The sequence below is a fragment of the Panulirus ornatus genome, chromosome 64 (genome assembly GCF_036320965.1).
Source record: "Panulirus ornatus isolate Po-2019 chromosome 64, ASM3632096v1, whole genome shotgun sequence".
NCBI lineage: Eukaryota > Metazoa > Arthropoda > Malacostraca > Decapoda > Palinuridae > Panulirus > Panulirus ornatus.
Window position 1 is genome coordinate 2105501 of NC_092287.1, and position 25285 is coordinate 2130785.

At 38.7% G+C, this 25285-nt stretch overlaps 2 protein-coding genes across 4 annotated transcripts in view; both read left to right on the plus strand.

The window, feature by feature from the left end:
* Positions 1–18000, plus strand: part of LOC139746151 (putative neural-cadherin 2) — a 126650-nt gene extending 108650 nt beyond the window's left edge. The window contains exons 17-26 of the mRNA XM_071657016.1: positions 3698–3846; positions 6842–7187; positions 7494–7739; positions 8059–8406; positions 8530–8869; positions 9662–9851; positions 10794–11026; positions 12680–12961; positions 14987–15466; positions 17236–18000. Coding sequence (XP_071513117.1) covers positions 3698–3846; positions 6842–7187; positions 7494–7739; positions 8059–8406; positions 8530–8869; positions 9662–9851; positions 10794–11026; positions 12680–12961; positions 14987–15466; positions 17236–17444 — 2823 coding nt within the window. The 3' untranslated portion in view covers positions 17445–18000. The remainder of the gene's footprint in view (positions 1–3697; positions 3847–6841; positions 7188–7493; positions 7740–8058; positions 8407–8529; positions 8870–9661; positions 9852–10793; positions 11027–12679; positions 12962–14986; positions 15467–17235) is intronic.
* A 7034-nt stretch (positions 18001–25034) lies between these two features.
* Positions 25035–25285, plus strand: part of LOC139746122 (GDP-D-glucose phosphorylase 1) — a 29189-nt gene continuing 28938 nt past the window's right edge. Inside the window, exon 1 of one of the 3 annotated variants that reach the window (XM_071656978.1) lies at positions 25035–25155. In XM_071656978.1, the coding sequence (XP_071513079.1) occupies positions 25093–25155 (63 nt within the window). In that variant the 5' untranslated portion in view covers positions 25035–25092. The remainder of the gene's footprint in view (positions 25156–25285) is intronic. The other 2 variants (XM_071656979.1, XM_071656980.1) reach the window with 2 other exon arrangements.

The following is a 25285-nucleotide window of genomic DNA, read 5'->3' on the forward strand; positions in this document are numbered from 1 at the left end:
AAGAATATATGGTGTTGGAGGCAAGTTGTTAGAAGCAGTGAAAAGTTTTTATCGAGGATGTAAGGCATGTGTACGTGTAGGAAGAGAGGAAAGTGATTGGTTCTCAGTGAATGTAGGTTGGCGGCAGGGGTGTGTGATGTCTCCATGGTTGTTTCATTTGTTTATGGATGAGGTTGTTAGGGAGGTAAATGCAAGAGTTTTGGAAAGAGGGGCAAGTATGAAGTCTGTTGGGGATGAGAGAGCTTGGGAAGTGAGTCAGTTGTTGTTCGCTGATGATACAGCGCTGGTGGCTGATGGGAGTTCTTTATCTGAGAGAGAGGGTAATCATATAGAATTATTGAATTTATGGGAAGGAAAGGTGAAAGGGAAGTTATTGTTTGTGGAAGAATTTGCCTTCCAGATTATCTGATCTTGATTACTAGGAATAACCCTATGTCAGACTAAGTGTGGTAGAGTTGAGGGGGATCATTGATTTATAGAGCAACTTAGTATGGTGAGGGAAGCTTTGTTAGCACTTCCCAAAAAATTTATGTAGCTACTATGGCAGGATAAGTGGTAACATAGAATTTGTCTATCTATGTCTCTGATGCCTTTTCCCACGTGGAACTCTCTCAATTGGGTGGCCATGGCAATATAGTCTTCATAACTAGTGACAAGAAACCTACACAGGGTTACACTGCAAATGGAAATTTACCTTTTGTGTGGTTGTATCATCATTGGATGAAAAAGGATACAGTCAGGATGAGACCCTATTCGTTCCAAAGGCCTTTGTTGTCTTCTCCTAGTGCTACCTCACACACTTGCAGGGGGAGGGGGTTGTCATTTCATGTGTGGCGGGGTGGCGACGGGAATCAATAAGGGCAGACAGTATGAATTACTTACGTGTAGGTATGTGTTATGTCTGTGTATGTATATATATGTATACGGTGATATGTATAGGTTTTTTTTTTCCGCTGTCTCCCGCGTTTGCGAGGTAGCGCAAGGAAACAGACGAAAGAAATGGCCCAACCCACCCCCATACACATGTATATACATACGTCCACACACGCAAATATACATACCTACACAGCTTTCCATGGTTTACCCCAGACGAAAATCTGGGAGCCTTGAAGAATGTGTGGAAGTCGAGAACATTATCTCGGAAAGCAAAAATGGGTATGTTTGAAGGAATAGTGGTTCCAACAATGTTGTATGGTTGTGAGGCGTGGGCTATGGATAGAGTTGTGCGCAGGAGGATGGATGTGCTGGAAATGAGATGTTTGAGGACAGTGTGTGGTGTGAGGTGGTTTGATCGAGTAAGTAACGTAAGGGTAAGAGAGATGTGTGGAAATAAAAAGAGTGTGGTTGAGAGAGCAGAAGAGGGTGTTTTGAAATGGTTTGGGCACATGGAGAGAATGAGTGAGGAAAGATTGACCAAGAGGATATATGTGTCGGAGGTGGAGGGAACGAGGAGAAGTGGGAGACCAAATTGGAGGTGGAAAGATGGAGTGAAAAAGATTTTGTGTGATCGGGGCCTGAACATGCAGGAGGGTGAAAGGAGGGCAAAGAATAGAGTGAATTGGATCGATGTGGTATACCGGGGTTGACGTGCTGTCAATGGATTGAATCAGGGCATGTGAAGCGTCTGGGGTAAACCATGGAAAGCTGTGTAGGTATGTATATTTGCGTGTGTGGACGTATGTATATACATGTGTATGGGGGTGGGTTGGGCCATTTCTTTTGTCTGTTTCCTTGCGCTACCTCGCAAACGTGGGAGACAGCGACAAAGCAAAAAAAAAAAAAATATATAATATAAATTTATGAGGACAGTATGTGGTGTGAGGTAGTTTGATCGAGTAAGTAATGAAAGGGCAAGAGAGATGTTTGGTGATAAGAGTGGTTGAGAGAGCAGAATAAGGTGTACTGAAATGGTTTGGACATATGGAGAGAATGAGTAAGGAAAGGTTGACAAAGAGGTTGTATGTGTCAGAACTAAGGTGAACAAGAACAGGGAGACCAAATTGGAGATAGGATAGGGTGAAAAAGATTTTAAGTGATCAGGGCCTGAACATACAAGGGGGTGAAAGTTGTGTGTGGGATAGAGTGGAATGGAATGATGTGGTGCACTGGGGTTGATGGACTGAATCAGGGCATGTGAAATGGCCAGGGTAAACCTTGGAAAAGGTCTTTAGGGTTTGGTCATGGATAGGGAGTTGTGATTTTGGTGCACTGTATGTGACAGCTAGAGAATGGATGTGAGCAGATGCAGCCTTTATTTGTCTGTTCGAGTCTTTACCTTGGAAACATGGGAAAACAGCATTTAAGTATGAAAAAATAAAATATTTGTATAGACTGTAAGTACCATCTGGGGGAATTGAGAGTACTTAGTTACAAAGGTTGTGTAGTGAAAGGGATCAGAAGTTCACATCATGCCAAACATGCTATCAGAACATTATGAGAAGTATCTTAAAGAATTATGGATTAACAAAGAGTAAGTAAGTGTAAGTGGCAATGGAAAACCAAAAACTACTACAGTGTGATTAAAATGTAAGGATAAGAGGTGTGACTCCACAAGGGTTTACTGTAGTTTCCTTCCCACAGTGACTTAACTATCATACTTCATCCATAAAACATTAGATACCCAAGATGAGAAACATACAACCATGACATACTCCTTCAGTTTTCTTGGACCACTCACTAACACCAGTAATAACTCCAACAAGCATTGCTTTCATCTTTTAAATCTAGACTTCCTTTTCTTTCTCTTAATTTCTTTTCTACTTGTGTAAGTGAAAGATTTGGTCTTCACATCCCTTTTTATTTTGTTCTTCACCTACAGTTGATTCACTGATCCTTTTAACATGATCACTCCCAGTCCCACAATATATATTTTGCTAATTATGCTATAACAGTGTGACTCATGCATCTGTAATTAGTATGTTTTACTCACCTCATATAACAGAAAAGTTACTTTCGTCTAGTTTTGGTACATTACACATGACAGCTAGAGAATGGATGTGAGCAAATTCCTGGCACTACCTTGCTAACTTGGGAAACAGCATAAAGATATGAAAGAAAAGAAAAATTTTAATCATCAGGCACGTGACCACTTTTACCTACTGTCATATACACTTTCCAGATTATATTCAAGTTTCATATTCTTTTTTTTTCACCATATTGTTCACCATTCCCTTGTCTCTTTATCGAGATTAAAATCACAGTTTTAACAAAACTAAACACAAAAGACATCTTAAATGAGGCAAATGCAAAATACATCATTGTTGGTATTAACAAAATAATGTTCTCTGTATTCTTTTATCTTAGTCTGGCTATCTAGTATTCATCAAATATACCAGCTTGATTAGCAGAAAACTTTATTAAAGGATACCATTCTAACAATCATTAGTATTATTTTTGTATATCATACCAGAGGTAATCATTTTTTTTAATGCTTTACCAGAGCATGTGGCATTTGTATGAATAATTACCAAGCATATTATAGCAATAAGTTATGATAATCATTGTGTGAGTGATACCATATTAGCCACAGCCACTTGCTGAGAGAGTTAAATTCTCTTGACTTCACTCAATCTCATTACAAATGGAAATGTTTGTGGCATTTACCGTGCTCTAGTGAGTATGGGATATGGTTGGAGCTTTCTGATCAAAAGTTACTGAAGCTGGTATGATTTACTACACTTACTACAATCCTCCACAGGTGGTGGACACCAACCTGACCTCTTTAGTGACACCACGCCTAACACGAGCCTATGCCTGCCGCACCCGTACACATTATGGGGATGAGACCTGCACACCCACTTCCTGCCTAAATGGTGGCCGCTGTGTGAGGGTGGACAATAGAAACAGGTGAGAGACAGTGGCTTTTCATTTGGGTTAAAACAAACAGAAGCAAATGAGACAATCAAAGGTTTGTCATTAAGTTTATGCGACATTAAGGAATGTAGAAACAAGATGGTTCAGAAAGGTGCATATTCTTATTTTGTAATAACCTTCTCAATTCAGCATGCTGATTCATAGCAGTGATAGTTTAAGTGATATTCTCAAAATATATATTCATACTGTTTCAGATAGCATACATTTGTGCTGTATTGAAATTGTTTTTTATGATTTGTTTCATAAAGTAGTTATCATTTATCTTATTACTGCTTCTTTCTCTATTGATTAACCTTTAAGTTCAGAAAAATATGCTAACACAACATAAAACAAAGGAGGTGAATATGATTATTTTATAACATTGACTTCTGTCTACATGAAGAAGACATGAGACATGAAGTACCCTTTTGATATTCTCTTCTTTGGGCACTGCAGTATTAGTTAGCTATTGTCTTTTTGACTGGCTTCAGTGTTGTGGTTCTTTATCTTTTTTAGTTTATTCATACTATATGGACAGGTAGATTCTAGAGAAGTAGACTTCCTTTTTCTTTTAATCATATCTGAGTCACTGTAATCAGTTGAGATTATCATGAATGATCTCATGTAGTTACTGTTTTTACTTGTATTTCACTTAAAATGAAAAAAAAAAATCAGTGCCTAGAGTGAATGGGTGGCAGTAAACAGGATGATAAGAAGGGATAGATAGTGCTATGTGTGATTTGAGAGGAACCTGGTTGTTTTGGCTCTGAATGGAACAAAGATGAAGGGGGTAATGTTTGGCCTGAGAGTTGTGGGGTCTATAGATACCATCTATACTCCTCTTTCTTTTCTAACGCTAACAGCTTAACTTTCTTATGTAACCTTCCACTGCCTTGCCTCATATTACACTTTTTACCTGCACATGTAAGCACTGCTTACTTTCCACTCCTTGCCCACTCCCTTGTTTCATGTACTTTCAACAGATGGCCCCTCTTCATTTACTTTCAATATCTCTAAACATATACCTATTTCTCAAGCTCAGTTACTTTCATCACTTTTTTCCCCACACATGTCATTTCTTCTTTTCTTAAAACTACTACAAACTTTCACAACTGTTTCTACCATGAAATGATCAGATATTCACATCCACTCATGTACATCCAGCAACCTTTTCTTGTACACCTGTCAGTTAGCATTATACTCCAGTAATGCCTGTTCACCCCAACCCATATAAACTTATAAATGCACTTTTAAAAACCAAGAATTCTGTATTCAAAAATTCATCAAACAAAAATATTTTAGAACCCATTAAGAAAGATGATACTCATCTATGTATGCCTTCTGTGTATGGCCTAGTGAGATAAGAAACTCAAAGAGGTAAACACTAACACCTTCAGTTGAGCAAAACAAATGGCTGAAAACAGTCCCAGATAAACACAGAATAGACTACAGAAGGCAACAGTATTTTGAAGCAAACAAGATAGGCATTAAGCATCATGTGCTAACCCTGTTTCTGGAAAAATCTCACCAACATTCATAAGTAGGTATGTACTGTTGCATAATTGTTACATGCTGGAAGTAGCTATGAGAAAATACATGTTAAATTGAGGAGCAGTAAAACTCTGAAACCAAAAATATACAAATGGTAGAAATTACTAGGAATGTCAGCAAAAAACAAAATTAGTGAATAACCCTAAAGGAAAGTAAATGCTGACTCAGTTTGATGTATATTTAAACAAATTGGAAAAGTATTACCAAAACTAGAAAGACAGAATATGCCTAAGAAATGATAAAATGAACCAAAAATACTAGAAGCTTACTTTACCACTTATATGTTTATACTGATGAAAATATAAACTACAATAACTGTGTAAACTTTTTAAATGGTTTAACTGGCTTTTCATGTTTCTCCTGTACCAAATCTATCTATCTATCTAGATATCTGATGCCCGTTCCCTTCAGAAACTCCCTCAAGGAGATGGCTGCAGTAAAAGAGTCTCCATGGCTGGTGAGGTCCAGTGCCACTTCTTAGCCTTTTAGTGCTTCACCCTTAGCAGGCCACTGGAAGAGGGCAACTCAAGTGCATGTCTGCAGGAGCTCCAACTTAATGTTCCAACCTACAACTTCTACCTAATGCTCCCACCTAAATGTTCTTACCTACTACATCCACCTAATGCTCCTGTCTAATGTCCCTACCTTTTACTTTTATCTCTTGCTCCTACCATTTTGCCAAAAGGCAGGGCTAGCACATACCAGTCACAGCAGGAAAATCTAGAGTTACAAAGAATGAGTTGTGTGAGTTAAATGTTGTCAGGTGTTATGTGTGGCAAGAAGAGATTGCATATTTGTGGATAGAATGCCAGCATTCCACATGTGGGTGAAACAGAAAGAAGAGACAGCTATCTGGATCAGAGGAGTGCAGCTTGACAACCACTGAAATGCTGGCTTACTATGCAGCTGCCAATAACCCTCCCAATACCCAGGCAGGTAGTACTGTTAATATACCTCCCTGGTTGGTGCCCACCTACCAGCTACTGCTTACAAGATATGTAGTACAGATATCTAAGTAGTATCTGTAAGCTTTCTGCAGTGACTTTTTCTCAGTTAATAAATGTCACATGCACAATTGTATTTCTCAAAAATACTGATGCCAACATTTTCTCCACACAGATCTGGTCCATACAGCTTAGCTTATTTATACATGCACCTTGCATATGCTTCAATTTGCTTCTTTGGAATTTGTTTACTTTTCTCAGATACCATTGTATCATATTTCTCACTTCATATAATGTTCATGTATAGCACTTTGCAGGAAATATATTTTACTTCAGATTAGTGTGATAAGGCCAGGTATTCTTGTAAATTCTCTGTTCATATTTCCAGTGATGGACAGACAAAAGTAGATATTCTTGATAGTTGAGTTAGGCTCTTTGGACTAATATTTTGAAATCAGACTTGCTGATTTCTTTGCTTTTGTTATCTTCTGCAGATGTGTGTGTCCAGGTGGGTCTTGGGGGCTACAGTGTAAAGTTCTTGCTCGCACCTTCTCAGGGGCTGGCTGGGCATGGGTTCGGCCTTTGCCACCCTGTTTCCCTATTACTCTTTCCTTGCGTCTCCTCACTCTTCACCCAGATGCTTTAATCCTTTACTCAGGACCCCTTTCATCAGCTGTCTCCCACATACGCTCCCCACCCTTACCCATGGTGGCATTACAGTTAGTGGGTGGGAGGCCACAGGTGCTAGTGGAAGGGATGAGAGGATCAATGAAGCTACAGGTGAACACCACATTGAACACTGGCACTTGGCACACCCTTCACCTGCACTTCAACATTCAGGTATCATCTTCAGTGTGTAGTGTAATTGCTTCTGTAATTATAAGATATAAAGCAAGATCTATCTGATGTGATTTTGTATATTCCAGATAATTGATGTAGATGACATACTTTTAATTGAATAAGGAAGAAACATTACAGTTGATCCTCCACAGGTCATTTATGCATCCATCTGATTATCTTTAGCTATGAATGGCGCTTGTACTGTATTATCAGTAAGCACTAACAAAAATTGATTTGATGAGATTTCTCCACTTCATCAATATCTGGTATATATGGTTTCTTGGTGTTTTCATCTTATTTCAACAGGGTGTCACATTGATGGTAGACCTCTGTGGACGAGGTTGGATGAGTAACATGACCAGTGATGCCCACTGCATTGCAAAGGCCCCTTGGATTGATACTCATGTAACAGAGAGTTGGGGCAGCAGGTTACCCCTCCAGCTGGGTGGCCTTGCCCACCAGTCTCTACGTTCTGCAGACTTTGGATGGTCTAATACCTTAGTGAATCAGGCCTTGGATGGCTGCATATCTCATCTCACAGTCAATGGAGAGGTAGCATCTTTTTTAGAATCATTCCTTCTCCATTTGATTTGTATTTTGTGCCTTTTGCCAAATTTACAAATATATAAACCACATTTTGTTCCAATAGCCTTTGCATTGCTAAAAATATTTTTCTTTAATTACCACTATAGCCTCTATGACTCATATTTTAACTTACATGGATGATCCACAACTTAATTGTAGTTTGACCCAGCTCACTTTCATGTTGTAAAAATATCTGTATAGTACAGAAAACAAAACAGAAGCATATAGGTTTACTGTCTCCATCACCACTCTAATGAACATTCTGACATAATGATTTGTTCTTCAGCTGGTTGACCTGGGTGAGCCAGCATACAGTAGTGGGAGTGTGATGGGTTGTAGACCACAGGAGATCGCATGTGGGTATGGGTTGGCTTCCTGTGGACTACGGGGTCATTGTGTAGATGGCCTAAACAATCCTAGATGTGATTGTCAACCAGGATGGACTGGTCCTGAGTGCAGTACAGCTACTGTTCCAGTTGCTTTTGGTCAAGCCTCTTACTTGAAAGTAGCAATGTCCTTCACTCCAGATCCATATGAAGTGACACTGCAACTTCGTGTTAGGGCACGTGGTCACCCTAATGGTCTCCTGGTGCAACTAGCCTCCAGCCAACAGTCATGTGCCTTAGAACTGCACGTAAGCTCATGTCTCATGGTGTAACCTCAGTATAACTAGCTCATGGTCACATTTATGCCATTATTAATCATATTTGAAAATTATGTATAATTTCTCCTTAACAAATCTTTGTGTTTACAACAGTTGCGTGGTGGTGTAGCATGTGCATCAGTATCTGGGGCAGAGTGGTCAGTTCAGGAGGTATGTGTAGAAGGCTTCCCACTGGGCGATGGGTCATGGCACATGATACAAGTAGGTCGTCATGGACATAACCTGATCATCTCAGTGGATGATGGTGATGGGTGGCGACAAAATGAAACATTGATATTCCAAATTACCACCACCAGCCATGGAGACATGCAGGCTGTCGTTGTTGCACCTCCCATGCCTATTACTATTGACAAGGAAAATGGGGTGACTTTAGGTGGAATCCAGGAGTTTATAGGCCTTAACCTGGTAGCAGTCCACAATGACTTCCAAGATGGTGAGTGGCAGACTGCAGTGTTATAGCAATAGACATCAAACTTCTCATCATTTCACATCCTCTTCCAGGGCAAGTTTATTGGCTAATATCAGTTGGAGTGACATACTACAAATTTGAACTATGATAAGATTTCAAGAAAATTGACCGCATGTGCTGACTTGTTCATGTATGAAAAAAAATTGCATGTTCACCATTTCCCATATTAGTGAGCTAGCGCTAGGAACAGATGAAGAAATGACCTCATTTATGAACAAAAGTATGTAGAAAATTATGTAAGCCCAAAAAAGTATCACGAATTGATGATTTTTATAAACATTTACATAATAGTGGTTGAGTGCATGTCGTCAAACTTGTTATAATGTTAATATTGGTATAAAATTTGCTGTTTAATGTTATCATATTTACAAACAAAAGAATGTAAAATAATAAAACCAAAAACAGCATTACGTAGTAATAATTACTGTAAAATTTACATACAGCTGACTGCTAGCTTAGGGATGCCTGGAGAACTCAACCCTTTGTGCATATAAGTTTTAACTTTGTGCAGATACTATGATTATATCTCAAATCTTAATTAGGTCTTTTCTTTGAGCCTGCATTCCTGCATTTGTATTCTCTTTAACTACATATTCAAAAACCAGCACAACATGATCACTTTTACAGATTGGCTTGTCATATTTGATGTTTTCCTCTTTCAAGTTATGTGTGTTTGTGTGTATAATATGTATGATTATAAATGTATTTATGTACTTAGCTTATTTAATGAATGTGAATTTATAATAATTCAAACAGGTTGCATTGATGATTTGCGTGTGTCAGGACACTCCCTCCCTGTAGCACCTTCTGTAAACAGGACAAGATGGGGACACGTGATGATCCAAGAAAACTTGGAACAAGGTTGTTCTGCGCTTGAACCTTGTACCAATACCACCTGTTTGCCTCCTCTTTCCTGCCATAACTCCTGGAGACATGCAACATGCAGGTGAGGACTTTTCTTTCCTGAAGGGGTAACATGTACTTTATAGTGAGTCCTTCCTGAAACTTTCCTTTCAACTCTTCTTATTTTTTCATTTTTTCCCCCCTCTGGAACTTGCACAGAGAATCCTTCATCCTGATTATTTGTTCCTCAACTGATCATTTGTTTTGATATTCATAGAATAATTGGAATTATCATATCCTTTTTCATTTCTCTGTTCTTTCTTTCTTTCCACTGTACTTATTTCTTTTATGTGTCTTCTGTAACTTTTCTAAGGTACATCTCTTCTCTTTACCTTTTTGGCATTCATTAAATCACGTTTAATTTCTGAGCCAGTTTGTTTGCAGCTTTAACTCTGTTATTTCTTAGAACCCCCTCAAACAATGTAACATATTACTTCTTAGAACCTCCTCAAACATTGTAACATATTACTTCTTAGAACCTCCTCAAACATTGTAACATGTGAAAAGTACAGGAATTCTACTTCCAAGTTAATATTCTTAAAGAATCTGTTAGTTCCCTTTAGATTTCATCCTTGAAATTCTTCATGGGGTGTCCTCATTGATATAATAAATTCCTTTGCATAGTAAAATTCAAAAACGTCACTTTCTTCAAGGTATCATATCTGTTTTGTACTTCCAGGTTACTGTAAGTGAAAGTATATCAGTCATATAAATAAATAGACATAAATAACAGTGCATAGACAAAGTACAGTATGTCATTCAATGAGGAAGTTTCATTTTCAGAAGTCATAGAAATGTAACAGGGGACAGTGCATTTTACACATCCAGTAATGTCCTATTAGCTACCTTTCAAAGAAAAAATTGACCTGCATACATTTTATTAGATATAATTGAAAGTAATTATGTAATAACTTTTTTATGCACAGTATGAAGTAGTTCAGTATCATTTATAAATTTTTCAATAAGGTTAAATATTGATTTGCAGCTGTGAGCCAGGTCAGCAGCTGGTTGGTCTCAGCTGCCAGGACTTGGATGAGTGTATGTTTCAGCCATGTCTTCATGGAGGCACATGCTATAACATAAGACCTGGCTACTATTGTGTATGTGGTCCAACCTTCACAGGAGACAATTGTGAATGGGCTAAGCAACCACCAGGCATGCAGCCTCTCACTGCACCCATGGCCGTAGCAGCTCTCACCCTCTCTATACTTCTTATTGGTAGGCTTCATAATTATTATGATGTACAGCTCTTGCACTACTTATTCTTATAGTATATAGTTCATCGTTGCCTTTTCTTTACCAGTATGTTCTGCTAGTCATTATTCTTACAACTGCATAGTGGGTTTTATGCTTCTTACTTTGCTTCCAGTTGTAAGTGATTGATTGCTTTATTTAAATTCATATATGGGATGTCATTTTCCACTGAGCAGCCTTTCAGAGTTACTCCACGCCATGTCAGTCTTAACAGATAGAACATGTGTAATTCAATGATCATATCCTTACACTGTGTCCTACTCATCTCACTCAGTTTATTAATTCCATTCATTCATATGATCTTTAAGAATGGCTTTCCGTATATCTAATCTTGCTTTCCTCTAATTTTTTTATCTACTATTTCAACTTATTTTTGCCTGTAGTTTTCCACTTTTTCCAGTTCCACTTGTCTCACTTGCTTCTTTATGGCTGCACTTCCAGTTTACCATTATCAGTGATCTATGTATATTTGTAAAATTATCTCCATTTTATATTGGGTGGATCAAGTCCATGTAAGTATGCTACTTTGGTAGGAATGAAAGTATATGAGATTTGTGGTAATGAAAAAAGGGATAGAGAGAGCAGAAAAGGGTGTGTTGAAATGGCTTGACATATTGAGAGAATGAATGAGGAAAGATTGACAAAGAGGATATAGAGAATGAGCGGGGAAAGGTTGACAGAGGTTATAAAGAATGAGTGAGGAAAGGTTGACAAAGAAAATATGTGTCAGAAGTGAAGGGAACCAGGAGAAATGGGAGTCTAAGTTAGAGATGGAAGAATGGATTAAAAAAGATTTTGAGCGATTGTTGCCTGAACATGCAGGAAGGTGAAAGGCGTACATGGAATAGAGTAAATTGGAACAATGCGGTATACTGGGTTTAAAGTGCCATCAATGGACTGCACTGAAACCATAGTTCCCTATCCATATCCAGGCTCCACAGACCTTTTCATGGTTTACCCAAGACGTTTCATATGCCCTAGTTCAGTGCGTTGACAGCACATCAATCTCGGTATACCCAATCGTTCCAATTCACTCTATTCCTTGCATGCCTCTCACCCTCCTTGCATGTTCAGGTGAAAGGATAAAAGTGAAAAGGATTTTGAGAAATTAGGGCCTAAATAAACAGGAGGGTGAGAGGCATGCAAGGAATAGAGTGAATTGGAACAATGTAGTTTACCAGGGTTGACGTGCTGTTATTGGACTGAATCAGGGCATGTGAAGCATCTGGGGTAAACCTTGCGTGTGTGTGTGTATGTAAATATGAAGATATCCACTTCAGTGGGCTCCATACCCTGCCTCTAAGCATTAATGCTATGAGCATGAAGTGACCTTTAATGTCTGCATTATTATTATCAGTGGATGGAAAGCAGAGCAGCCCCAAAGAAGCTCATCTTACCCTGGACCAGTCTTGGCACCGAAGGAGCCCTATAAAAATGAATTGACGGTAAAAATTACAAACTAATATCCACTCTCTCTTTACCCTCCCAATTTTTACTTTTATTTTAGATCTTTTTTCTCTTCTTACAATTCTGTCTCTCTCTCTCACAGTCACCTTTTCTTGCTGCTGCTGTTGTGTAAACTATTGTTGTAATGGTAGACTCTCCTTCTTTTCTCAGTGTTGATTGGTGTCCTGCTAAACATCTGCCTTCAACGGTCTCGTGCAGCACGTGTGGCTGTACGATCAAGAGGTGTAGAGGGGCTGACAGGTGCATTAGATACTCCTGTAGCATCATTATGCTCAGGGAGTATTTTTGGTGTGACAAGAGCACAAGGAACCCCAATGGAAGTAAAGACAATCATAGACAACCCACAAAACCTGATAACAAAGGAGGAAAATATCATGCTAGACTCACTTATGATCAAACAGACGAACAAACAAGTTGCTGTGACCCCTGTAGGTACGAACAAGCCTACTTGGCTGCAGCACTTAAAAAAAGATATTTGCATGAGTGTGTACATTTTGCATACTACATCAACTTAATATCCGTCCATTTATTATAACTTTTTCATTTTCACTAATGGGGATTGTATCACATGCATGCAACCTTTCATTTTACTATGACATATTCTCATTTTGTTTATAGTGTGCTCAAGGGCAAAAAGCTTCTTCATTAATCAAACCACTTAATCTTTTCTCTCTACACTTAAGTTGGTGTGGGTAATAAGATTCTGCCTCCATTATAGTCAAAAATCATTCACCTAGCATTCTCATCTGAAATACCTCTACTTCAAACCAATTGACTGTATTTGTTAGTCTTTCCTTTGGTGTACCACATTTATATCAACTTCATCTGAACCACTACAGATCTCCACCATTGTACAATCTGCCATACTTCCTCCATGGTCAAACAATCTGAAAGACTCTCATCTATGTATCCAATTTTTTCACACTATGGTACACATTTTTTTCATATTTTACTTATTTTTGTAATTGCAACTATACTCTATGAATAATGCATCTCTGCTCCTTTCTACTTCTCACTTATCTGCTCTGAAAAACAGGGTTTCTACTCCATAAATTAGAGTTGGGCAAAGCTTTGTATCATGCAAGCTTACTTGCATTCTACACAAAAGAGTCTTTCCCATCAGCATGACGGCTCCTATTGCTTACATGCAGGTACACCACCGAATTTCCGGCAACAATTGCTTCGGCATCTCCTTTAGTCTAGACAAAATTACTTTAGGGAACTTAAAATTACTGCGGCCACCAGGCTAGTTTACTGGGCGGCCACAGATGGCGTTGTGTGTAGGGAGTGCTTATTTACATTCTTTACACTACACTTGTTGGTGGTGATACCACAACTCTGAAATTCTTAGCTTATTTTGCTTAAATTTAACCCTAGCTGTGGCTTCTAAGACCTATAAGTGTGTCAGTCGTGGTGTCAAACGTAAACACCAGTCCATGTCGATCCAAGATAAAGTAGAACTGTTGAAAAAATGGACCATGGTGATTCGTTGCATAAGCTGTGTGACATCCACAGTATTGGTTCATCAACTGTTTATGCTATAAAGTTGCAAAGGGAGAAAATATTGAAATTCTGGGCAGGCAGCGATTCCAAGAAGCAAATGACGATTAGAAAAACCATGAAAGATGGTAAGAGTACTGAGCATGATCAAGTGATGATGGAATGGTTTCAACAGCATCGGAGTAATGGAGTGGACTTGTCAGGTAGCATGATAATGGACGAGGCTAAGTTATTCCATAAAGAACTTAAATTACATGAGCATGACTATAGTAAAGGATGGCTTCAAAGATTCAAGAAGTGTCATGGAATTTCCATGAATAAAGTGCAAGGAGAAAAGCGGTCTGCAAACCACAAAGGAGCTGCCGAGTATGTGGACAAATTTGCGAAACTTGTAGCTGACGAGCACCTCAGTCCTTAGCAGGTGTATAAGTACCTGTATTTCATTTATTTAGATTACGTTTGATATTTGTTTAATTTAGATTTCTAGCAGTCCATTGTATACTGACACATGGGAGATGTATGATTAGTGGGTTAGAGGTGTGTTGATGAATTATTATTACATGACCACGTTTGGTCCGGCAAAATGGTTAATCCGGCAAGGCTTTGGAACCAAGAGTGCTGGAAAATCGGTGGTATACCTGCAGCTTATTTTTGTATTTCTCAGCTCTAAGGTTCAGCTTTCCTAGTGCCATTTGTATTAATCAAAAACACAAAGAGAAGAAGGTTTGTTTGTTATTAACTGTTATTTTCCTGGTTACCTATACTTTTTATAGACATCTTTAATAGCCTCAAAATTACCAGGTTTCATATCACAGTGAAAAAATCTTAGTTTATACAGTTCACTTATAGAATTGAAGTTTTGAAGGTTTTAACTACATTTTTCCATATTGAACAAAATTTAAGTACTGGACAGTTTCACCTAAATGAACTAGTAAGTTACTGCCATCATACATACAGGTACAAAGCATTTGGTCACTGCTTTAAGACCTTCAACTACTGGGGATGAGGCCATTAGGGTTGTCAGCCCACAGTTGCCAGGGAGAACTGTTCGTTTCCTGAGCAGTGAAGAGGATAAATGTCAGCTTAAAACCAACCCTCGAAGATGTTCTGTGGTAGCAGCTGCAACTGCCACAAGGGGTGTAGTTTTAGAACACAAAGCAAGCATTCTAGCAAATCCTCAGAGGTGTTCTATAGCAGCAGTTACTGCTACTACAGAGGGTTTAGTTTTAGAACACAGAAGAAGCATCCCACAAATGTTATGTTCTTTGAAAACATGTACAACTACAGTATGTCCTGCTACAACAACTGGAGTCCAACAGGTCATTATTAGTCCAGTGGTGAGATCTGCACCGCCTTTACTGGCACAGGATGACCTAAGAGCATATGCCTATGAAGGAGAGGGCTCACCATCAGGGTCATTCGCTTCCACCATTTCAGGTAAATTAGAAAGAGTTGTTATCTTCATAATTCATGATGAAAGATGAAATAAAATGGTACACAAAATCTTTAGTGCAAACTGAGCTTGCTTTTAGATTTAAAAAAATATTTTGTAAATGGGATCAAAAATATAGAGAGGAAAAATGAGGCTTAAATTTTAGCTACAGTAGGAATTATTCTTAATTAGATAATAACATGGTTATTCAAAAAACTGCTTTAAGTACTTTTGTTGTCTAAAGATAATGTATTGGGAGTAATATATGTCATTGGTTATGTGACAGGAATACAGCTATGGGGGTCATGAATGGATGTATAAGATAGGTAAGTGGTGAGGCAAGGAAGGCTAATTCAGAATTGAAAAAATTATAATCTAGAAATGGAGAAATGCTGTGGTAGTTTTTATGAAGATAGAACAGCAATGGTTTGGTCACATGGAGAGAATGAGTGAGGAAAGATAGACAAAGAGGTGGAGGGAACATGGAGAAGTGGGAGACCAAATTGGAGGTGGAAGGATGGAGTGAAAAAGATTTTGAGCGATCGGGGCCTGAACATGCAGGAGGGTGAAAGGCGTGCAAGGAATAGAGTGAATTGGAATGATGTGGTATACCAGGGTTGACGTGCTGTCAGTGGATTGAACCAGGGCATGTGAAGTGTCTGGGGTAAACCTTGGAAAGTTTTGTGGGGCCTGGATGTGGAAAGGGAGCTGTGGTTTTGGTGCATTATACATAACAGCTAGAGACTGAGTGTGAACGAATGTGGCCTTTGTTGTCTTTTCCTAGCGCTACCTTGTGTGGGGGGGAGAGGGTTGTAATTTCATGTGTGGCGGGATAGCGACGGGAATGAATAAAGGCAGCAAGTATGAATCATGTACATGTGTATATATGTCTATGTCTGTGTACATGTGTATATATGTATATGTCTGTGTATGTATATATATGTTTACGTTGAAATATATAGGTATGTATATGTGTGTGTGTGGATGTGTATGTATATACATGTGTATGTGGGTGGGTTGGGCCATTCTTTCGTCTGTTTCCTTGTGCTACCTCGCTAATGCGGGAGACAGCGACAAAGTATCATTATGATAAATAAAAAACAGAAAAGAACAATTTATTTGCATTGTTACATGAAGTAAGTAATAAAAGAGCATCCTCATAGATGCCTCTTTTTACAAAAATATATTCCTCATATCCTTCCCTCCCATTCATCATCTTAGCATGTTTCCCTCCCAGTTATGATTATCTGTTCTCAGTCCCTGCCATCCATCATACTTTGCTCTTTCCTTCTTTAAAGCCATCCTCATCTCAGTCCTTCCTATTCCTTCCTGGCATTCATTTTTCGTTTTACATCCATCATCCTCACCTCACTGTGTCATTTAAATCTGTCACCCTTTCATACTTTGTACTGATATATCAGTATCCCATCTTCATTAGATTTCCCTCTTTGTTTCCCCTTTAAGTATCTCCCTCAGTTGTCTTTCCATCTCATTCATATTCATTGTGCCATATCTTCTCTATTGCTTTTTGTTTACTTTAACCTATAACTCTTCACTTCCTTTCCTGTCCAGCTTTGCCTTAACCTTCTGCCTTCTTAATTGTCTGTTCCTATGCTTCCAGTTTTTCTTTGACAAAGCGCTGTATCCCTTACACTTGTTCTAATATCCCCTTATCAATGTCCCATATCTTGAAACCCTTTCTTCCTTTCTACACTCTCTTTCTTCCCATTTGTGTGTGTTGGCACTTTTCTGAGAATTTCATTGTGTTCCTCAGGTCTGCAGAGAGATATGTTGGAGGATAACAACCTCAGACCTGTGTTGCCTGAGTATGATGAGGTGTTGAACCTCCTCAAGAACCTTCCAGATGCAGTGAACCTTTCAACTTTGAGTCAAGAGAATATGGAGAGTGTCACCAAGGTTGAGAAGTTTGTAACTGGGTCCAAGAGTTCCAAAGCAAAACAAGCTGGGTCAGATATCACATAAGGGAAAAAATCCAATGAGCCCAAAGAGCTCTGAGACCAGGCTACACACAAAGTAGGCATGATTCAAGAAAGCTACCTAAAGATGAGTTTTATGGCACCTTGTAAATTTAAAAGCACTAAACACAGACCATCCTTAGCCTAAAATGAGCTCCAGCGGTCCTGCTATAGCTACTTTACTAAAGAAAAAATATACTTATAAATGTATAATTTGACTGGGAAATAATGGTATTTTATGATTCAGACTAATGAAAAAACTTAACTTCACTCCAAAATTTACTTGGCTGAATTACTTGTGAAACACTTAAGGTGTACTTTTTTGTAAGCATGATATTAATGATTATGGGTCATTCTTTGCAAAATATCACCAAAGTACTTTATATTTGATTAAGATATGTTTGAAATTAGATGATATTTTATGAATACTTCGACAGTTTACAAACTTTAGGCTAAGAGTTAATTTATATTGTTCCATTATTAAAGTGTACAGATAATTTTGTGTGATGTGTCAGATGTGTTTATACATTTATATAATATCTGCTGTAAATTATATTACCTAGGGCACTGTATTATTAACCTTGCTCTGGATAAAAACCAAGAAACAAAAATCTTAGGCTAATTACAGTTGATGATCACTTATCATACTAACAAAGTACTTTGAGTTTAATAAGTAAACAACAGATTTCGATAGTTTTCTTGTCCATTTTCTTCACATTCCTTCCTCAACAGTAAACATTATACCCTCCTAATTAATCTTCTAAATGACAAAATTTATCACAATAGAAAATTTGGTTTTGAAAACCTGTAATAGAAGTGGGAGGTAGGAACATTTAAGGAAGGAGCATAAGGTAGAAACATCAGGTAGAAGTAGTGGGTAGGAACATTAGGCAGGAGCATTTGGTAAAAGCAGTCAGTAGGAAAAATAAGTTAAAGCCTCTGCAAACACTGCACTAGACTTACCCTCAACCAGTGGCTTGTTAAGGGTGAGCCACTAAAGGCTAAAAAGCAGTAATGGAGATCACTAGTCATGGAAACTCCATTGCCGTGACCACCTCTGAGGGAGTTCCAGGAGGGAACAGGTGTCAGAGATATAGGCAGATAAAAATTCATCACTAAGAATATACATTAAGCTGTTTGAAAAAGCCATCATCCTCAATAGAACTAGAATTACTTATAATACCTCAGAGATCCATGAACTCTGGATGGAGAGTCATTAGTTCTCCCAGACTAATAAATTCACTCATGGCCACGAAGCTAACTGAAAATAATTACATGCCTCAAGCCTTAACACACTGATAAAACCTCTTTATTCAAACAATGTACAGAACCTTACCCACGTTGTCAATAAAGTGCACAATATTCACCGGTTTTGCACCAAGATGATAAAACCTCTTTATTCATACAATGTACAGAACCTTAACCGCTTCTTTGTCAATAAAGTACACAATATTCACAGTTTTGTACAAGACTACTGAATATATGACAAAATTTACCTCTAAGCCCAAACAAAAATTTATCAAATTCCAAAAATTATTCATAGATATGCTAAACTGGCTCACAGTGCCATGTGACTAGATCCACAAAGACAAGTTTACCATAGATCCACAAAGACAATTTTACCAAAGTCAATAAATCCATGACAAACACACCAAAAAATCAATAGGTTTAAATTCACCTGAGGAAGAAAAATTACCAAAATATTGTCACTAAAAAAATCTGCCTACATAATCTAAACTGTAATCACAAACCATAGACCTACCAAATGTGTAGTTTCCAAACCTCTAAATTCTGAGATCAAAGACCATAAGATTTTTTAGGCAAAAAGCCAGCTAAATTCACATACTTTACAAATTCATTACCATTTTCTGAAGATTCAGCATCTTTTAAACTTCTCACACAACTCCTTTAAAATTTCATTCAACCATTCTACACACTTTCTGAAATTTTTATCTACAGCGTGCAAGCCCATACGGTAGCCTCCACTCATGAACTTTTAATGTCACTACTATCACCTCAGTCTCATTTTGCATTGCTTCATCAGAGCTCCTTAGCTTCTCATTTAAATTCTCATGAAATCGAAAGTTTACATTTTCAACCCCAACCTCTATTTTCATCTTTCATATCATTTATGTATCACATTTCTAGACTTACAACACAAATGGCTAACTTGCTTTTCAATATCATACAATCTGATAAGCCTCCAATCCCCTCAGACTCCACATCAGCTACAATAATAACTAGTTAAAGTGTCTTATCAGAAAAATATCAATCAGGCTATTAACAGCCCTGTCTTATTTGTTTGCACCAAGTGCATCTTTATTTTGAAAATGTTCATTTGGAGCACCAATACCAACTGATACACATACTATGCATATTTTTCCATCTTAATCATTTTTTCTTGGGACCCCATATCTATCTGTAACCCCTTCTACTCTGTCCTCATCCCTTGGAGTCATCCATCACACAGTTCCCTGTAACCACAATATCAACTGGTTTTCCCAATTCTCTTTAGATGGTACCTTTAATCTCTTCATCTCTATCATTATGCCATACATTTGCAACCATTATTCATCCAAGTCCATCATGTTTGAATTTCACATCTAATAGTCTTTGAGCTGTCATAGCTGCAGCTAATCCTTGGAAAGCACATTTATTACCAAGACTTGTTCCTTAGAAATGTCATTTCACTATGATAAAATGATATTGCTCGTATGTTCTTTAACATTTTTCTGTATGAAATGATACTAATGTTTCCATGTATGGAACTGACATTGGATGAAACAAGTTTTTTCATAAAATCAAGGAAAATACACAAACATTCTGTACTGCTAATAATAAATATAACAACTGGCCCACTTCATTCCGTTAAGGCCAAATACTGTATAAATGGCAGGGCATTTCAAGCTCTTGAGGGGCATCATCAAACACCCCCACAGTGGAAAGATAATTTTTGATAATGTGAGAAAAGTGAACCCTACATTTAACCCTACTGTATTGGAAATTCATTCAAATGCAAGACAATAGTGAATCCAAAGATTTAAATAAGGTTGAATCACTCCTTTCATTATTCCTAAACCTTTCCTTATGTAGTCATCTACGTCATCTTCAATCCAGATTTTATACCTTTCATTATTCCATTACTGTCCCACCAACTCTTAATCATGTCCTGCACAAACTTATCAATATGGGTTTTTTTTTAGAAATACCTAACAAGATGTGAAAAAAGGAGAGATAGGTAGTATGTTTGAGGAAAGGGACCTGGATGTTTTGGCTCTGAGTGAAACGAAGCTCAAGGGTAAAGGGGAAGAGTGGTTTGGAAATGTCTGGGGAGTGAAGTCAGGGGTTAGTGAGAGGACAAGAGCAAGGGAAGGAGTAGCAATACTCCTGAAACAGGAGTTGTGGGAGTATGTGATAGAATGCAAGAAAGTAAATTCTCGATTAATATGGGTAAAACTGAAAGTTGATGGAGAGAGGTGGGTGATTATTGGTGCATATGCACCTGGGCATGAGAAGAAAGATCATGAGAGGCAAGTGTTTTGGGAGCAGCTAAATGAGTGTGTTAGCGGTTTTGATGCACGAGACCGGGTTATAGTGATGGGTGATTTGAATGCAAAGGTGAGTAATGTGGCAGTTGAGGGAATAATTGGTATGCATGGGGTGTTCAGTGTTGTAAATGGAAATGGTGAAGAGCTTGTAGATTTATGTGCTGAAAAAGGACTGATGATTGGGAATACCTGGTTTAAAAAGCGAGATATACATAAGTATACTTATGTAAGTAGGAGAGATGGCCAGAGAGCGTTATTGGATTACGTGTTAATTGACAGGCGCGCGAAAGAGAGACTTTTGGATGTTAATGTGCTGAGAGGTGCAACTGGAGGGATGTCTGATCATTATCTTGTGGAGGCTAAGGTGAAGATTAGTATGGGTTTTCAGAAAAGAGGAGTGAATGTTGGGGTGAAGAAGGTGGTGAGAGTAAGTGAGCTTGGGAAGGAGACCTGTGTGGGGAAGTACCAGGAGAGACTGTGTACAGAATGGAAAAAGGTGAGAACAATGGAAGTAAGGGGAGTGGGGGAGGAATGGGATGTATTTAGGGAATCAGTGATGGATTGCGCAAAAGATGCTTGTGGCATGAGAAGAGTGGGAGGTGGGCTGTTTAGAAAGGGTAGTGAGTGGTGGGATGAAGAAGTAAGAGTATTAGTGAAAGAGAAGAGAGAGGCATTTGGACGATTTTTGCAGGGAAAAAATGCAATTGAGTGGGAGAAGTATAAAAGAAAGAGACAGGAGGTCAAGAGAAAGGTGCAAGAGGTGAAAAAAAGGGCAAATGAGAGTTGGGGTGAGAGAGTATCATTAAATTTTAGGGAGAATAAAAAGATGTTCTGGAAGGAGGTAAATAGGGTGCGTAAGACAAGGGAGCAAATGGGAACTTCAGTGAAGGGCGCAAATGGGGAGGTGATAACAAGTAGCGGTGATGTGAGAAGGAGATGGAATGAGTATTTTGAAGGTTTGTTGAATGTGTCTGATGACAGAGTGGCAGATATAGGGTGTTTTGGTCGAGGTGGTGTGCAAAGTGAGAGGGTTAGGGAAAATGATTTGGTAAACAGAGAAGAGGTAGTAAAAGCTTTGCGGAAGATGAAAGCCGGCAAGGCAGCAGGTTTGGATGGTATTGCAGTGGAATTTATTAAAAAAGGGGGTGACTGTATTGTTGACTGGTTGGTAAGGTTATTTAATGTATGTATGACTCATGGTGAGGTGCCTGAGGATTGGCGGAATGCGTGCATAGTGCCATTGTACAAAGGCAAAGGGGATAAGAGTGAGTGCTCAAATTACAGAGGTATAAGTTTGTTGAGTATTCCTGGTAAATTATATGGGAGGGTATTGATTGAGAGGGTGAAGGCATGTACAGAGCATCAGATTGGGGAAGAGCAGTGCGGTTTCAGAAGTGGTAGAGGATGTGTGGATCAGGTGTTTGCTTTGAAGAATGTATGTGAGAAATACTTAGAAAAGCAAATGGATTTGTATGTAGCATTTATGGATCTGGAGAAGGCATATGATAGAGTTGATAGAGATGCTCTGTGGAAGGTATTAAGAATATATGGTGTGGGAGGCAAGTTGTTAGAAGCAGTGAAAAGTTTTTATCGAGGATGTAAGGCATGTGTACGTGTAGGAAGAGAGGAAAGTGATTGGTTCTCAGTGAATGTAGGTTTGCGGCAGGGGTGTGTGATGTCTCCATGGTTGTTTAATTTGTTTATGGATGGGGTTGTAAGGGAGGTAAATGCAAGAGTCCTGGAAAGAGGGGCAAGTATGAAGTCTGTTGGGGATGAGAGAGCTTGGGAAGTGAGTCAGTTGTTGTTCGCTGATGATACAGCGCTGGTGGCTGATTCATGTGAGAAACTGCAGAAGCTGGTGACGGAGTTTGGTAAAGTGTGTGGAAGAAGAAAGTTGAGAGTAAATGTGAATAAGAGCAAGGTTATTAGGTACAGTAGGGGTGAGGGTCAAGTCAATTGGGAGGTGAGTTTGAATGGAGAAAAACTGGAGGAAGTGAAGTGTTTTAGATATCTGGGAGTGGATCTGTCAGCGGATGGAACCATGGAAGCGGAAGTGGATCATAGGGTGGGGGAGGGGGCGAAAATTTTGGGAGCCTTGAAAAATGTGTGGAAGTCGAGAACATTATCTCGGAAAGCGAAAATGGGTATGTTTGAGGGAATAGTGGTTCCAACAATGTTGTATGGTTGCGAGGCGTGGGCTATGGATAGAGATGTGCGCAGGAGGATGGATGTGCTGGAAATGAGATGTTTGAGGACAATGTGTGGTGTGAGGTGGTTTGATCGAGTAAGTAACGTAAGGGTAAGAGAGATGTGTGGAAATAAAAAGAGCGTGGTTGAGAGAGCAGAAGAGGGTGTTTTGAAATGGTTTGGGCACATGGAGAGAATGAGTGAGGAGAGATTGACCAAGAGGATATATGTGTCGGAGGTGGAGGGAACGAGGAGAAGAGGGAGACCAAATTGGAGGTGGAAAGATGGAGTGAAAAAGATTTTGTGTGATCGGGGCCTGAACATGCAGGAGGGTGAAAGGAGGGCAAGGAATAGAGTGAATTGGAGTCATGTGGTATACAGGGGTTGACGTGCTGTCAGTGGATTGAATCAAGGCATGTGAAGCGTCTGGGGTAAACCATGGAAAGCTGTGTAGGTATGTATATTTGCGTGTGTGGACGTGTGTATGTACATGTGTATGGGGGGGGGGGTTGGGCCATTTCTTTCGTCTGTTTCCTTGCGCTACCTCGCAAACGCGGGAGACAGCGACAAAGTATAAAAAAAAAAAAAAAAAAAAAAAAAAACCTAACTTTGATTCTCTTTCATTCATTACTTATTCCTCTTGCAATTTTCTTAACAATACAACATTCATCAACTCCTGTTGAAAGCAGTTACCGGCACACCACTTCCATCCAATGCTGCATACTCCATCTGCAGTAAACATTTTACAAACCTGCAAAATACAAAATGGGTAGTGAAAGCCAAATCCCAAAGGAAGACTAACTTTCAGAACTTTATTTTCCCTTCAGATGGAAATTCTCCTACCTTACTTTTTGAAGTACAGATCAAAACATTCTATTACCATATTCAAACTATGTGATTATTGAGTGTCACTCCTCCATGTTTTAGCATCTTTACATTTGTTGTTTTATTCATCATACCTTAATGAGATTCTGTACCATATCATCCCCCATACACCATACTACTACTTTTTCCTCCATGAATATACATCCTTCAGTTATTTTTTCACCCATATTCTTCCAGAAAAAATCAAATTTTCAGATTCCCTAAGTATGGAGTTTTCTTTTTTTTTCTTCAAATTTTACCTCATTATTTAGGTCTATAGCATGTCAAAGGTCTTCTCATTCTCGGGAGGGATGATGACAAAAATTACATATATCCCAAGTTATCAGACCAAATCGGAGACAGTGGGATCCATATACTTGTTTGCTTATAACACAAAGTTAGTCTCGAAAAGCCAGAAACATCAGGCCTGAACAACTTCAGAATGATCCCGGCTCCAGTAAGGATTGACCTCGGCCAGATTGGCCGATCAAGGAGGTAATTAGCCTTAGACCAAGATCATCTTAATATTTTAGCAAATGATGCAAAGGTCATGCGGGAAGTAAAAGGTCATGCGAGAAGAAAAAGGTCATGCGGGAAGTGAAAAACTTGGACTGCATCAGCTTACTTGAGGACTTAAACAGATTCCATAGTTGGTCTGATACAAGGTGAAATTTAGCTCCAGCACATGTAGAGTAACAAAGATAGGAGAAAGCGAAAGCTGGCCTTAATATAATATTACATTATGTGGTAGGAAATAAGACTAAGGATTCTGTGTAAGAAGGACTCTTTATTAGGAGATAGTTGAGGAGACAACCTGTCTTTTGGCAAATATCAGAATAGCCTACAAGTATTAGGAAGTATTTAGCAAGCTATTGATTTCCTACATGAGGCTAAAACTGGAAAATACTCACTTCAAGAAACACAGTCAGTAAGAAAGTCTAAGGAAATAACAACGATGATAGAATTAAGGGAATAAACGTGTGACGGCAATGACGTCATGTCAACAAACGTGTGCCTGAGCGGTTGTGTGGACACGACGCAACGTTTGGACAGTCGATGTGGCACCACCTCAGGAAGCAGTGGTGTTATATTGTATTCTTAGGAGTTACTGACGTTTACGTAAGTAGTCTGCAGTCATTTTTGTACCATATAGCATCTGGAAGGAGATAGTACTGGTTAAGAGTGATTAAACTTGGAAAGGTTGTAATCGCTTTCATTGGTGCCATACTGATCAAAATCTTTCAGTGCA